This window comes from Pteronotus mesoamericanus, unplaced genomic scaffold (assembly GCF_021234165.1).
Source record: "Pteronotus mesoamericanus isolate MK-2021 breed Mesoamerican mustached bat unplaced genomic scaffold, CSHL_Meso_final contig_20, whole genome shotgun sequence".
Taxonomy (NCBI): Eukaryota; Metazoa; Chordata; class Mammalia; order Chiroptera; family Mormoopidae; genus Pteronotus; species Pteronotus mesoamericanus.
In genome coordinates this window covers 20646119-20660065 of record NW_026555085.1, presented here as the reverse complement: position 1 = coordinate 20660065, position 13947 = coordinate 20646119, and the positions used below count along the sequence as shown (strand labels likewise).

At 39.2% G+C, this 13947-nt stretch overlaps 1 protein-coding gene across 1 annotated transcript in view; it reads right to left on the bottom strand.

The window, feature by feature from the left end:
* EFHC1 (EF-hand domain containing 1) overlaps window positions 1-9326 on the bottom strand; it is a 64193-nt gene extending 54867 nt beyond the window's left edge. Inside the window, exons 1-2 of the mRNA XM_054568818.1 lie at window positions 9196-9326; window positions 177-398 (exon numbers count right to left, since the gene is read on the bottom strand). Of these exons, the coding sequence (XP_054424793.1) occupies window positions 177-398; window positions 9196-9258 (285 nt within the window). The 5' untranslated portion in view covers window positions 9259-9326. The remainder of the gene's footprint in view (window positions 1-176; window positions 399-9195) is intronic.
* Between the last annotated feature and the right edge of the window lie 4621 nt (window positions 9327-13947).

Here is a 13947-nt window from a genome sequence, read left to right as displayed (position 1 = left end):
AAGAAAGGCTCTTTCAATCCTGAGTTCAGCTGTCTATGACTAAGGGTTGAGGCATTTGAGCAATTTTCTCCCTGTCGAGTACTCTGGAAAACCTGTCGTTTATTGTTGACTTTTCTGGAAACAGTTGGCTCTCAGAAATTTGAATTCACAGGGTACCCTAAAATCCCAGATGATACCTTTTTGTCAAAAGCCACATGTGCAGGAATAAAATCTGACGGTGGGGCCTGCTTAGGTTGGCCATAAGTTAGAAGTGACGCCTTACTGGCCAACTCATCCAGGTCAGCCTGGGACAGCTGGTTGAACTGAAGCCGGTCCCCGCCTATCCCAACCGTTGGACGTCGAGCGGTAGCATAGCCGTTTCTGTAGCCCAGTGTCTGGCTTCTATGAAATGCTGTTTTCTGAAGAAGAAAAGAAGTGTGTTATAAATAAAATTTGTTAGGTAAAAGGGCTAACTCTCAAAAATATTGTAACTTAAACCTTTGCTTATAAATATCACAAATCTTGTATCAAAAAGTGTACCTATATGATAAGGTTTTCGTACTTTAAGCTAAAACATTTGGCCAGAAACAAGGATGAATGCAGCATCCTGAGTTTAAAACATCAAGCCCTGCTCCAGAACACCCAATTAATTCCCAGCTCACTTCTCACAAGAAACTAAAATAATTGTAGTTTCTTAAAATAGTAATTTCTCACTAGTCTTCCCATGTTTTTCATCTTATCTAGTGGTCAGAAACCATGGAACCTAGAGGAGCTGGTTCTGTGAAAACAATTTTTAACTGAAATGAAAGACCTTTCCTATTACAATGACACTAACACGTTCACACAACTCTTTGAAAAGGAAGTAGATATTATACACGTAGAGTGCTGAGCTCAGTAATTCCACCTCATCTTTTAAGGATATAATACGAAATTATGGGAAAAAACAATATGCCTAAAGTTGACCATTATAATGTTAGTTACAACAGTAAAAACATAGGAAACAATAAAAAAGACAAACATATAAGTAAATAATGGAAAATTCACTTAGTGGAATATTACACAATCATTACAATACTGGTTTTAAAGACTATGTGACAATTTGAGGGGAAATCATTGATTTAATAAGCGCCCCAAAATAGCATATGAAATTGTATGTGCACTACAATTACAAGAATGAAAACAGGTGCTTGAAAAAAGACTAGATTTGGTGAATGCTCTCCATCTGTACTATACATTTCTGAATTATGTTGGCTTTTTTCCCAGTGGACTGTCATTCTTACTGGTAATTGGGGAAAAAAACAAATATTAAATAAAAAATAAAAAAATGTTAAGAAAATAATTTTGAAGACATAGGAGACCAAAATGGTTACATAAAAGGCCCAAGACTCCCCGTCCCTGCACAAAGATCAATGATTAGACGGCTACCATAAACAAAAAACGGCTCTGGAAGATCTCTAGAGTCTACTTAGGAGGTTTTAGCAATAGAGTGCAACAAAAAAAGTTGACAATAATCACACAAAATGAGAAGGAAGAGAACTTCATTTGGTTGCATCGTCCCATCCCCCAAGCAGGCCTTGTTCAGCGCCAAGAGGGAGTTTCCCAGACAGAAAGAGTTCCCCTCACCAGGAAAAGAAGAGATGGTGAGCAACCAGCTTCTCTAGTCTTTTAAGGCACAGCACAAAGGTCCCACTTCAGTTTCACCCCACCCAGACCAGTTGAGCTGAAGTGTACAAAGCCAGCTAGGAACAAGTAAGAAAACCAGGTCTGCTAGGAGTAGCCATAAGTGGGAATTGACTGTGGTTCACAGAGAACTGCTCAGTGGACAAACCCAGAAGATTCCACCACTTACCCGAAGCCACTAGTAAGCATAGCGGTGACCACTGTGTACTCCCCGAAGATTTCATTGGATTTCACCTGACAGGTATTGATGTTTGCTGTGACCCTTCACACTCCCCTTTTCCCTGTCCTGGCCAGAGGTAGCCAGCTCAGGCCTGAGCAGCTGCTCAAACACGAGATACCAGCACAGACTCCAGCCCGTAGCTGACCTCTACTGCTGTGCATGAGCCTGGAGCTAGCTCTTCCTGCTGTGCACCTGCATGTAACTGGCCTGACCACTATAACAGGCCCCATTACTTCAATGTGCATGCCCAGCAGGAGAGTGTGCACCTGGAGAGAATGCACAGCCACGGGAGAGCACACTGGCAACTGGGGCCTTTGTAGCTGCTAATGAGTCCATAGTTGGCCCCCGACCTTGCTGCTTGCTCTGGCCCCCACCACTTTGCGTATGTCTGCAAACAGCCCCTGCCATTACATTGCCACCTGCATCTAGCCCCCTGCAGCTGAGAAGGTGCGCACAACTGAATCTGGGTCACCAATGGTGGCCGTCCTGGTCCCTAGCTGCTGGACCTGGGGATGCCACTAAAGACCTGAACAGCCCTTGCAGCCACTGTAGAACACTTAACAGTGCTTGCCAAGGCCCACATGGTTGGCAACATTGGATACCCAGTGGCCTGAGCCCAAGAGACATCATGTCCACTCTCAACCCTGCCAGGCCCGGTACTGCTACACTACCTCTCATTTGGTGCCCTGCAGCACTAGACACAGGAATGAAGAGCCAGAAATTTCCTGATTAAAGAAAATCAAAATAACTGTCCTAAAGATTTTCAGAGGGCTACAAGAGAACACAGATAAATGATTTAACAATTATCAGGAAGACAATACAAGAACAAAATGAGAAGTTCAACAAAGAGACAGAAAATATTGAAAAGAAACAAAAATAAATTTTGGAGCTGAAGAATAAAGTGACTGAACTGAAGAATTCAATAGTAGCTTCAATGGAAGATTTGAATAAGCAGAAGGAAGAATCTGTGAGCTAGAAGGCCAATCAATTGAAATTATCCAATCAGCACAGCAAAAAGAAAAAAGAATGAAAATGAATGAATAAAGCCTAGGGAATTTATAGGATATTAATAAGAAAAATAATGTGTGCATCTTGGGAGCCCCAGAGGAGAAGGGAGGGAGAAAAGGGTAGAATGTTGACTTAAAGACATAATGGCTGAGAACTTCCCAAACCTAGGGAAGATATCCAAGCTCATGAAGCTGATAGACTACCCATAATTTTCAAACCAAAATAATTCTTCTCTAAGACACATGATAATAAAACTGTCCAAAATCAAAGACAAAGAGAGAATTTTTAAAAACAGTAAAAGAAAAAAGAAATCTTTCATACAAGGGAACCTCATAAAGCAATCATACATTTCTCAGTAGAAACCTTGCAGGCCAGGAGAGAATGAGATGATATATTCAAAGTGCTGAAAGAGAGCAACTACCAACCAAGAATATTTTACCCAAAAAAGTTAAGATTAAGAAATAAAGGCGAGATGGAAAACTTTCCCTAATAAACAAAAGAATTCATCACCACTAAACCTGAGGAGAAATACTGTAAGAAGTTCTTCAAGCTGAAATAAAAAGGCAGTAATTTGTAACATGAAAATATATAACAAACAGGTAAAGGGAAGCATATAGTTAGATTCAGAATACCTTGATACTGTGATATAGTGATGTGTTAACTACTTAAATTTAGTATAAATGTTAAAGGACAAAAGTATTAAAAAAGATATATGTTTTATGTAAGAAGCCTCATGGTAACCACAAAGCAAAAACCTACAGTGGATTCACAAAAGATAAACAGAAGGGAATCAGAGCAAACCACTACGGAAAGTCATCAGTTCACAAGGAGTGGCAGCAAGGGAGGAAAAAATAAACAAAGGAACTACAAAACAGCCAGAAAACAAAAGATGGTTTTAGTAAGTCCTTACCTATCAATAATTACACTAAATATAAATTAATTGATATCTCCAATCAAAAGGCAAGCTGGATTTTTTTTAAAGACCTAACTATATGTTGCCTACAAGATACTCACTTCATCTTTAAGGGCACACATAGGCTCTTAAATGAAGGGATAGAAAAAGATATTCCATGCAAGTGGAAACCAAAAGAAAGCCGGGGTAGCTATACTTGTGCTAGACAAAATAAACTTTAAGACAAAAATGGTAATGAGACACAAGGCGGTCATTATATAATAATAAGGGGTCAATTATTAAGAAGATATGACAATTGTAAATATATATGCACCCAATTTTAGGTGCAATTCAGAGCACCTAAATATATTAAGAAAATACTAACAGATCTGAGGAGAGAAATGTACAAAAAAACAATAATAGTAGGGAACTTCAATACTCCACTTTCAACAATGGATAGATAAGTCAGACAGAAAATCATCAAGGAAACACTGGATTTGAACTAAGATCAAATGAACTTAATACACATATAGAACAACCCATCCAACAGTAGCGGAATACCCATTTTTCCTAAGTACACATAGTAAATTCTTTTATTTTTTAATTTATTTTAATTAATTTTTTCAAATACATTTGTCTCTACCTACCCCCCTGTAAATTCTTCAGAATGGACCATATGATAGGTCACAAAACAAGTCTCAACAGATTAAAATCATATCAAGTATCTTTTCTGATTGCAATGATATGAAATAACAGAAAGCTAGAAAATTTACAAATATGTTGAAATTAAGCAAAACACTCCTTGAACAACCAATGAGTCAAAGAAATCAAAGGGAAATAAAAAAATACCTTGAACAAATAAAAGTGGAAACACAAACTATGAAAATTATGTGGATGCTGCAAAAGCAGTTCTAAGAGCGAATTTTTTATAGCAATAAATGTGTGCATTAAGAAACAAGAAAGATCTATACATATGGTGTCAGAAGGGTACTAGACTTATTGGGGTAATTATTTCATAAGGTATAGAAAGGCCTAATCATGATGTTATACATCTGTAACTAATAAAATATCATACTCCAACTGTAATTAAAAAATAAATTTTAAAAAATGAACAAAGCATCTCAAATAAACCACTTCACTTTACACCTCAAGAAACTAGAAAAAAGAAACAAGCAGAGTTAGCAGAAGGAAGGGAACAGCAAAAATCAGAGCAGTAATAAATGGAATAGAGACAGAAAAATGATAGAAAAGATCAACAAAACTAAGATCTGCTTTTCTGAAAAGATAAACAAAAGTGGAAAACCTTTAGATAAATTAAGAAAAAAAGAGGATCCAAATAAATAAAAACAGAAATGGAAGGAGCCATAACTGATACCACAGAAATACAAAGGATCATGAAAGACTACTGTTAATAGGTATACACTGACAAACTGGATAACTGAAAATAAATGGATAAGTTCCTAGAAACATGCAACCTATCAAGATTGAATCATGAAGAAATAGAAAATATGAACAGACGAATAATGAATAAGGAGATTGAATCAGTAATCAAAGATCGACCAACAAGAACAGTCCAGAACCAAACATTTTAGGAAGAATTAATCCAAATCCTTCTCAAACTCTTCCAAAAAATCGAAGAGAAAGGAACACTCCCAAATTCATTTTATAAGTCCAGCATTACCCTGACCCCAAAACCAGATAAGGATAATACAAGAAAAGAAAATGAGAGACCAATATCCCTGATGAAGTAAGTAAGCAAAAATTATCAACAAAATACTACTAAACCAAATTCAACAGCTTATTAAAAGCATCATATACCATGATCAAGTGGGATTTATCCCTGAGATACAAGGATGGTTCAACGTAGCACAAATCAATAAATGTGATACATCACATTAATAGAATGAAAGATTAAAATCACATGATCCTTTCAATAGATGAATAAAAGGCAATACGACCGACATCCACTCAGGATAAAAACTCTCAACAAATTTGATTATAGAAGGAACACACCTCAACATAGGAATGGACATATATGAAAGGACCACAGATAGTTAACATCATACTCAATGGTAAAATGTTGAAAGCTTTTCCTCTAAGATCAGGACCAACACAAGGATGCCCACTCTCAACACTCTTATTCAACATAGTTCTGGAAGTCCTAGCCAGAGTAATCAGATTAGGAAAAAAATAAATAAATAAAAGGCATCCAAATAGGAAAGCAAGAAGTAAAACTCTCTTTGTTTGCAGACAATATAATCTTACCTTTAGAAAACTCTAAAGACTAAACAAAAAAAACCCTGTTATAACTAATCAACAAATTCAGTAAATTTACAGGATACAAAATTGACATACAAAAATCATTGTGTTTCTATTCATTAACAATGAAATATATCTGAAAAATAAAAAAAAGATAACAATCCCATTCACAATAGCATGAAAAACAGTAAAATACTTAGGAATAAATTTAACCAAGGAGGTGAAAGATCTATATACTGAAAACTACAAGACTTTGATGAAAGAAATTGAAGACAGAAACAAATGAAAAGATAACTTGTGTTCATGGCTGGAAGATTTCATATTATTAAAATGTTCATAATACCCAAAGTAATCTATTTATTTAATGTAACCTCTACCAAAATTACAATGGCAGTTTTCACAGAAAAAAAATATCCTAAAATTTGTATGGTACCACAAAGGACCCGGAATAGCCAAAGCAATGCTGAGAAAGAACAACAAAACTGGGGGTATCACACATCTTGATTTCAAATTATAGTTACCCTTTAACAAAACAGGTTTGAAATTTGCAGGTCCATTTATATGTGAATTTTTTTCAGTTGACCCTGTGGTTCAAACCGGTATCGTTCAAGGGTCAATTCTGTGGTTAGGAATCCATATACGCAGAGGGCTGACTGTAATCATATGCAAATTTTCAACTGTGCAGGAGGTATGCACCCATAACCCTGAGTTGTTCAAGGTCAACTGTAGTTTGTATATTACAAAGCTATAGTAATTAAAACAGTGGTGGTAATCATTGTGCAAAATATGTGTATCAAATCAACCAGCTGTACATTTTAAACTTACACAATGTTATGTCATTATAGCTCAATAAAGCTGGAAAAGAAAATTGAAAGAAAAATTACAAGTTTATTTGATGGAATATTTTTTCCTTTTCCTGTTTTTTGTAACGGTAGGTTACTTTCAAAATCATATGTGTATGTGTGGGTGTGTGTGAGCGCGCGCGCGCGTGTGTATATATACACATATACATACACACAAATACAAATATATACACACGCATACACATAAAATTTAGGTTAAATCATAAAATATATTTTTAATGAAAGAATGGCTTATAACCTATCTACTAAATTGTTTGCAGCCCAACCTACCATTTTCATGATCTTTACTAACAAAAAAGGTACAATGGGGTAAATTTCTTTTGCTAATTTTTTTTGAGGGTCACAAATTCAGGGTCACAAGTCAGTTGACAAGAGCTGCTCCAGATGCACAACACACATGACAGAACAAAATGGGCTCAGTTGACTTCTTGACTAATTTGTATAACTTCAAGCTCCTCCTCTTCCATCTCTAAAGACAGAAGCAACATCAGCTGCTTCATTTGCTTTCCTCGTTTCAGACAGACATGGTTACCATCACTCAGCATATGGCCTTTATTAGTGGATCCTAATGGGCACCCCAGGCAAGGCAACCTAAGTCCCGCCCCCCACCCAGCCCTTCTTAGTCATTATGGTTCTTAATGCTGTGAGAGTTATACACGTGTAGTCAGTCCTTCAGTGCTGAAGACAGTGACCAGGTTTTTCAAATTTCAAGTAAGGCAAATCAGTTGATATTTGCCCAATGTATTTAAAATATGAAATATATCCAATGCATAGTTCATGTTAATTGTAGTATGGCAATATGTCTTAGAGCTTGGCACCTCCAGTCCACACCTTGGAATCAACCCTGCCTTGTGGGTAACCTGCACTCACCAAGGCCAAATGCTTGGGCTGCTCCTGCACAGGGCAGCAATGTGCCTACATGCTGAAGTGAAAAATCTATGATGCTGTGTCTTATTGCAGGAATAATTTGAAAAAGAGATTCAGAATTCAAATTTCCTCACCAAACTTTCAATTTCAATTCATTCTTATCCCACCCCAATAAATTGACTATGTATTTTATCTTACCTTTATGACCATAGAGAGGAACTTCTAGCTTAAATTATAAATTATTTAAATATAAATTGTTATCATCCCATCTATGATATCAGCCTACTGAATCTTAGTATTGATCTTCCAACATATATTTCAATAATCCTGCTAGAATTAAAACAAATACTAAATAATTTTGTCAAGGGCTAAACTATGTTAGAAGAGAAAAAGCTTTTTTCTCTCTTCAATTGTGTCTCTTCAATTTTTAAATACACTTAAGTCAAGAAGGGGCAAAACAAAATCTAAATATGAATCTTTTGTTAAAAGTTTAGATTGAAAATAATAGGACTACAAGGAGAAAAAAATTAATTGTGGTTGAAGGAACTGGAATGGAATTATCTTCTACAAAGCAGGCAAGGATGGTTTGGGGGGAAGATGGGCCTGAGTTGAGAGTTTAATTTTTGGAGAAACAATTGAGAAAGAAAATAAAATGGGAATGGGAAGAAGGTGGGACCAAACTGTGCCACCGAAAAAGCAGAAGTGCTGGACAGAAAAGGAAAGGGGCTGGGCAGAAGCATAAATGAGAAGGGTGCAGACTGCGGGAAAGGACCTGGTGGAAAGAAGAGGAGGAGTTGAAATGATATACAAGACGGAAATAGAGCTGGGGGTGTGAAAGGTTACTTGATCTAGGATTCGGGAGGAGGAAGGGAAAGAATGATTGGCCTGAGGAGAAAGGATGGGATGGGGCTGGGGTAAAGAGGAGGAGGGTGTAGAGATGCTGAGTGGGAGAAGGGGCTGAGGTTAGTGGGGAGGTGGCAAGGAGTTAAGGATGGAGCTGGGAAGAGAGGGGTACAGTGTGGGAGAATGAGCGTGGGGGAGAACCTGGAGAGAGAGCTTGGGAAGAAGGCGGGGCGGGGGCAGTGATCTAGAGGGAGAAGAAGCAGGGGCTACAGCAGCAAGGAATAGCAAGTAAGAACATGGCTAAGCCTACAGACCGAATGAACGAAAGCAGCAGACGGCCGAGGTAGAGTGGAAAAACTAGAAAGGGATGGAGCGGCGAAATACGGATAGGAGAGAGAGGGTGAGGCTGAGTCGGGGAGGACGACAAATTGCGGCGGGGAAAAGAAAACAGGGTCGGGGTAGAGGACGGGTTTGAAGGCAGAGAGAACAATCTCGGCTGGAGAAGAGAGGGCAACGAGCTCTCCGAAGCCTCCGAGGATGGAAACAGGTAGAGAAAGGTAGGAGCTGGGCGGAGAAGTCCTCACCGTGGAGTCCGTAAAGGACGTGCCCGGCAGAAAGGGCAGGCCATGCACGGGGTTGGACACCATTGCAGCCGCTATGCCACTACCACCTCGGATGGGTTTTTTTTTTTTTTGTCCTCCCTGGTTGCCCGGGAGACCAGCCGCGTTCGTCGGCCACGTGAAGCACCATGGTAACGCCAAACATTCCGAGCTTCCGCGAATGGAGGGCGGGGCCTGAGACTCCAGAGTGGCAGGTCTGCGCGTGCGCCGCTGGCGGGACTTTGTATTCTCGCGGTGAGATGACCGCAACGAAAGGGGCGCGGTTAGTGGTTATTGAGGAACTGGCCCTGACCCTCTTGTCTCCAGACGCTGGGACGTGGGAACTGGTGGGCGGGGTGGGAGGAGGTGATTGAGGGGACGCTGAAGTTCACGCAGTGAAGTCCAGTGGTCGGAGCGGGCCCTTTGATGAGTCAGAGTAGAAGGGAACTTCCTTCCTTCGCTCCGCCCCAGTCTTCACCGTGCCCACCGGCTTCCTGGGCTTGAGCGCTTTCTCTCAGCTCTGGGAAAAGGGCTCTCGTCCCAGTTCACAATGAAGTGTAAATGGACAGAATAGTCAGAGATGTAAATTACAGCATATGGAATAGTGTCAGTAGAATCATAATAACTATATATGTGGCCAGGTGGATTCTTGAAATAACGCGGGACCACTCTACAGAGTACTCGATTGTGTATGTCGTACATTTGAAACTGATGCAGAATAATATTGAATGTAAACTAAAATTTAAAAACTAAAAAAAAAAGATATTACCCACCCTGATATCTCTTCTTGGGGGCAGGGGTTAGGACTATTCATGGTTATCTCTCTGTTGCTCAAGGACGTTCAGAATGCAATCATCTTGTCCCTAATTCTTCTTCCACTACATTATCTTTTTTTCCACATTCGTTTTTCTTCTACTATCAATTCCTGCAGTTCTGCACCCTCTCAGTTCTTGCAGGAACCTAGCATGTTTGCCTCAGGATACTCAATATTTGTTGACTGAAAACCTACAGGACACTGAGGGCTGCTCTCTAGTTTGTGCCTACCTGCAGCAGCAATGAAAAGAGCATAACCACAAGGGGAAACACATCTTCAAAGAGAAAACTGTAAGTCAGAAGACTACAAATAAATGAGGTGAAATACTCTCAGAACCATAGCTATTCTCACCTTTGGTGCTTTTTACATAACTTAATTAAATTATTATTCCATAAAAGAAAATGTAACCCTCTTAAACATTTGCAAAAAGAAAAAGAAAACGATTCATCAGCACTGCAGAGCTTAAAAGAAAATTAAAAAGCAAAAAAAAAAAAAAAAAAAGAAGAAGAAGAAGAATCCAGGTGTTGGATTCATTAAGTCTGAAATGGAGCCCAGGAACCTGATTTTTATAACACCTCTTTCTGTTCATATAAAAAATAAAATAAACAGAGCCACTCTGAAATGGAGGTGGAGCTGCCACATCAGAGGAACTGCCTTGTAGTTCTTATGTCTCAGATCTTTGGAATGTTAAACATGGCAAAATAACCTTTGGACTGGGCCTAAACAACCTTGTGCCTTGCAAAAGAACTGTTTGCAAAGGTAACAAGAAAGCAATTATTACGGCTACTGAACTGCTAAACTACTGAGCTGAAAAATTAAAAACACTGTATAGGATTAGCATCACTATGTTATCTGTACTAATAGAAATGCTTTCCTTCTATTGGTGTAATTGTTCCCCTTCTCTTTCTCATAAATACCCATTGCCTTTGTCTCCTAGTTGAAACATTATTTGTGCTTCTGCGTCAATTATTGTTTCCTGAATAGCTATCTTTATTGATTTCAATAAATGCTTGTTGCATCTCACTTTGAAGGGTCTTTTTATTTTTAAGTGAACAATAATGAGCCAATTTAAGAACACGATAGAATAGCAAGCCTGGCACAGAAGGCATATCTCCGTGTCATGAGTAAGTGACTACCAATACAGACAACAGCTTTAGTTTCATTGCTGTGTGTCAGAACAAATCCCCCTGTTGGGTTTCACAAATGGGCATGAAGCTCAGGGGACCCAGGACATGAATCCATTAGTGGCACCTGAAACAGGTTTTGGTGGTTTCTGCCACACTCTGCCCTGAGAGTTTCTTTTCTACTAACTATTCCTCTCCCCTCACTATTTCTGTCTCCTGTTCTCCCTTCCCCTTTAAACCTTTTTAAGTTTTAATTTTCTATTGGTATATTACCTTAATGCAGGCATTTAATACATTTTAAAATATTAATGAATGGATTAGCATTGTTGAAGTTACTGAAAACTTTCAAGTATCTGTCCATTGCATTATATCTTAGTCACTGACCTAGGATGGAAACCAGCCACTGGGAGAATATTTCAAGTTGGCAAGTTCAAACTTCAAAGAGAAGATGCTTCTTCTGCTTTTCTCTACCTCATTGATGCTAAGTACCCAGAATCACTGAAAACTAGAATCATTGCTGGCTTTCCATGGTAATCTGAAACCATTACCACTTATATGATCCCTTTCTCTGCTCTCTTAATAAAACTAAATCCATGGCATTAGGTTATACTTTGAAGAGCCCTTCTGGCCTAAGTGTGTGGTTGCACTGGAGTCCAAATTCCCTGAGTTGGGTAGGGAAAAAAGTCCATGGGGGCTGGAAAGGGTGAGTCATGCCTAAACTTACCTTCCATTATGTCATCTCTTTGTCTTTAAGGAGTGTCCTCTGCTCAAAAGTCTTTTTTTCCCCCAGAATAGCACATCAGTTAAATGGTCAATGGAGTGCTTTTAACTACTATCGCACCCTAGAAAAGCATGGTGAAGAAAACTTCTCTCCATCTATGACATCATAAGAACGCCATCCCCTCTGTTGAGGGAAAGTCAGGCAGTGGTGAGTCAGCACTAAAAAAGCACAGGCACAGGTCTGTGAAGAATGGGGGTGAAAAAAAGACAGGGTTTTAGAAAACTGCTTAAGCCCTTGAGAAGGTTTGGCATAATTAAGAGTTTATATCCCATTTCTCCCAAACGTGACTTCTGAAGATGGATTGCACTTCAGTCTGAACTCACTATTTCCTGCTTTGTGGACCAAATAGGAGAAGACAGGAACCTGACCGCTTCTGTTAATTAAAATAGAAAGTGCCATGGTTGTAGACTGTGCATAAAGCCTGGACTCAGAAGACCACAGAAGCATTGCATGACCTTAGCAGGTTGTTTCAATGCTTCGGAAATGAAAAGTATGGAAACATCAGGCTGCCAGGAGGCCATGCCTGAACCAATGTCATGCTGAGTGACATCTCTCAGGGACTCCTGAGGAGTGGTAGAGGCAAGCAAGGACCTACTCAAAATAAACATCTCCTTTTTCAGCATTTGCCCAGAGCTGGCTTTATGCTGAATTTATTTTCAATTCTATGACATTATTCTTCAGTACCTAAAAATCACTGGACAAATATCAAATTGAATAGTGGGTGCACGTGTGTGCACACGGTCGTGTCCTATTTCTGCACTGATTTGACACTCTACCTCCCTCTGCTGGGTGAAAATGGTACACCCAGGTTTCTGAAAAACCCAATTACACACCAGCAAGTTTGAAAGGGTTGGGGGTGTGACTAGTGTTTGAATATGGAAATAAAGCTTTGCAGGGGAGTGTTCTTGAGTCTGAGTGCTCTCTACCTTTCATTTCCATCACTCTTTGGCTTATCTCTGGGATCTCTTATCTAAAAAGAGTGAGAAGTAAGTAAGTAAGTAAGTAAATAAATAAATAAATACAGTGCCCAATAAACTACTTTGATCTTTAGGAAGTATGGATTCCAAGCACATTTAGGACCCACATAAAAATCTTCATTTGACACAAAGTCACACAATTTGGATTTAGATTATTTTAGTCTTGCCATGGGCTCCAGCCAAGCATTTGAAAGCTTGTGTCTCTGCTGCTTTTTCTTCCCTTAAGTCAAACCCCCAACCTATGACTTTAGCTGATTGATTTGGAATTCCCTTCCTGCTGAAAAAGCCTATCAAATTTTACCTAAGTTTATTGTGAGAGCTGAGGAGTAGAGGCAAGAATCCAGGTGGGCTATTGCCAAGGCTGGGCCCAGGAGCACCGGCTTCAACAGGGTGGTGTCAGATAAGAAACATTTTTTTTTTTTACCACACTGAAACTGACTGCTCTGATTTTTTCCTCTGTATTTAACATCCTCCCACAGAGGTTCTACTACATTTACACATGTGATAAGCTACCCATCAGTATGTCCTCTGGGTTTATGTTTGAGGCCCACAAATCCCATTTCTCTCTTTAACGCAGTGTAGGTGAGGGGAGGAAGGTGCCCGCCAATGCCGGTGATAGTCCACAACATGCAGATAGAGTATTGAAGAAGGAATGTGGAGGAAACCAAGAAATTCCCTGCCACAACACATGAAAAACCCTGGCAAAATAAACCCATGGTAATCTGTTATGAGTGGAGAGAAATCCCTTCCAAGGGCAGAGAGCACTCACTCTGGCGAGGGACTTCCAAGAGCCCATAGAGAGGGTGCATGCATGTGTGTAGAACCCACAGTGTCCTGCTTGGAGTAAAGTGATAGAAATAATAATGGTGCCAATGATTGCCAGAGCACTTATGGAACACAAACTTTGTGCTAAGGTATATATTCCCACAGTAATATCAATCATATTTTGAGATAATTTGTTCTTGTTTGAAAAATAAAAAAGCACTGAATTGAAACGTTCGTCTTTAAGAAATTGTTTGAGCCCAAAACAGTGCTCAAATT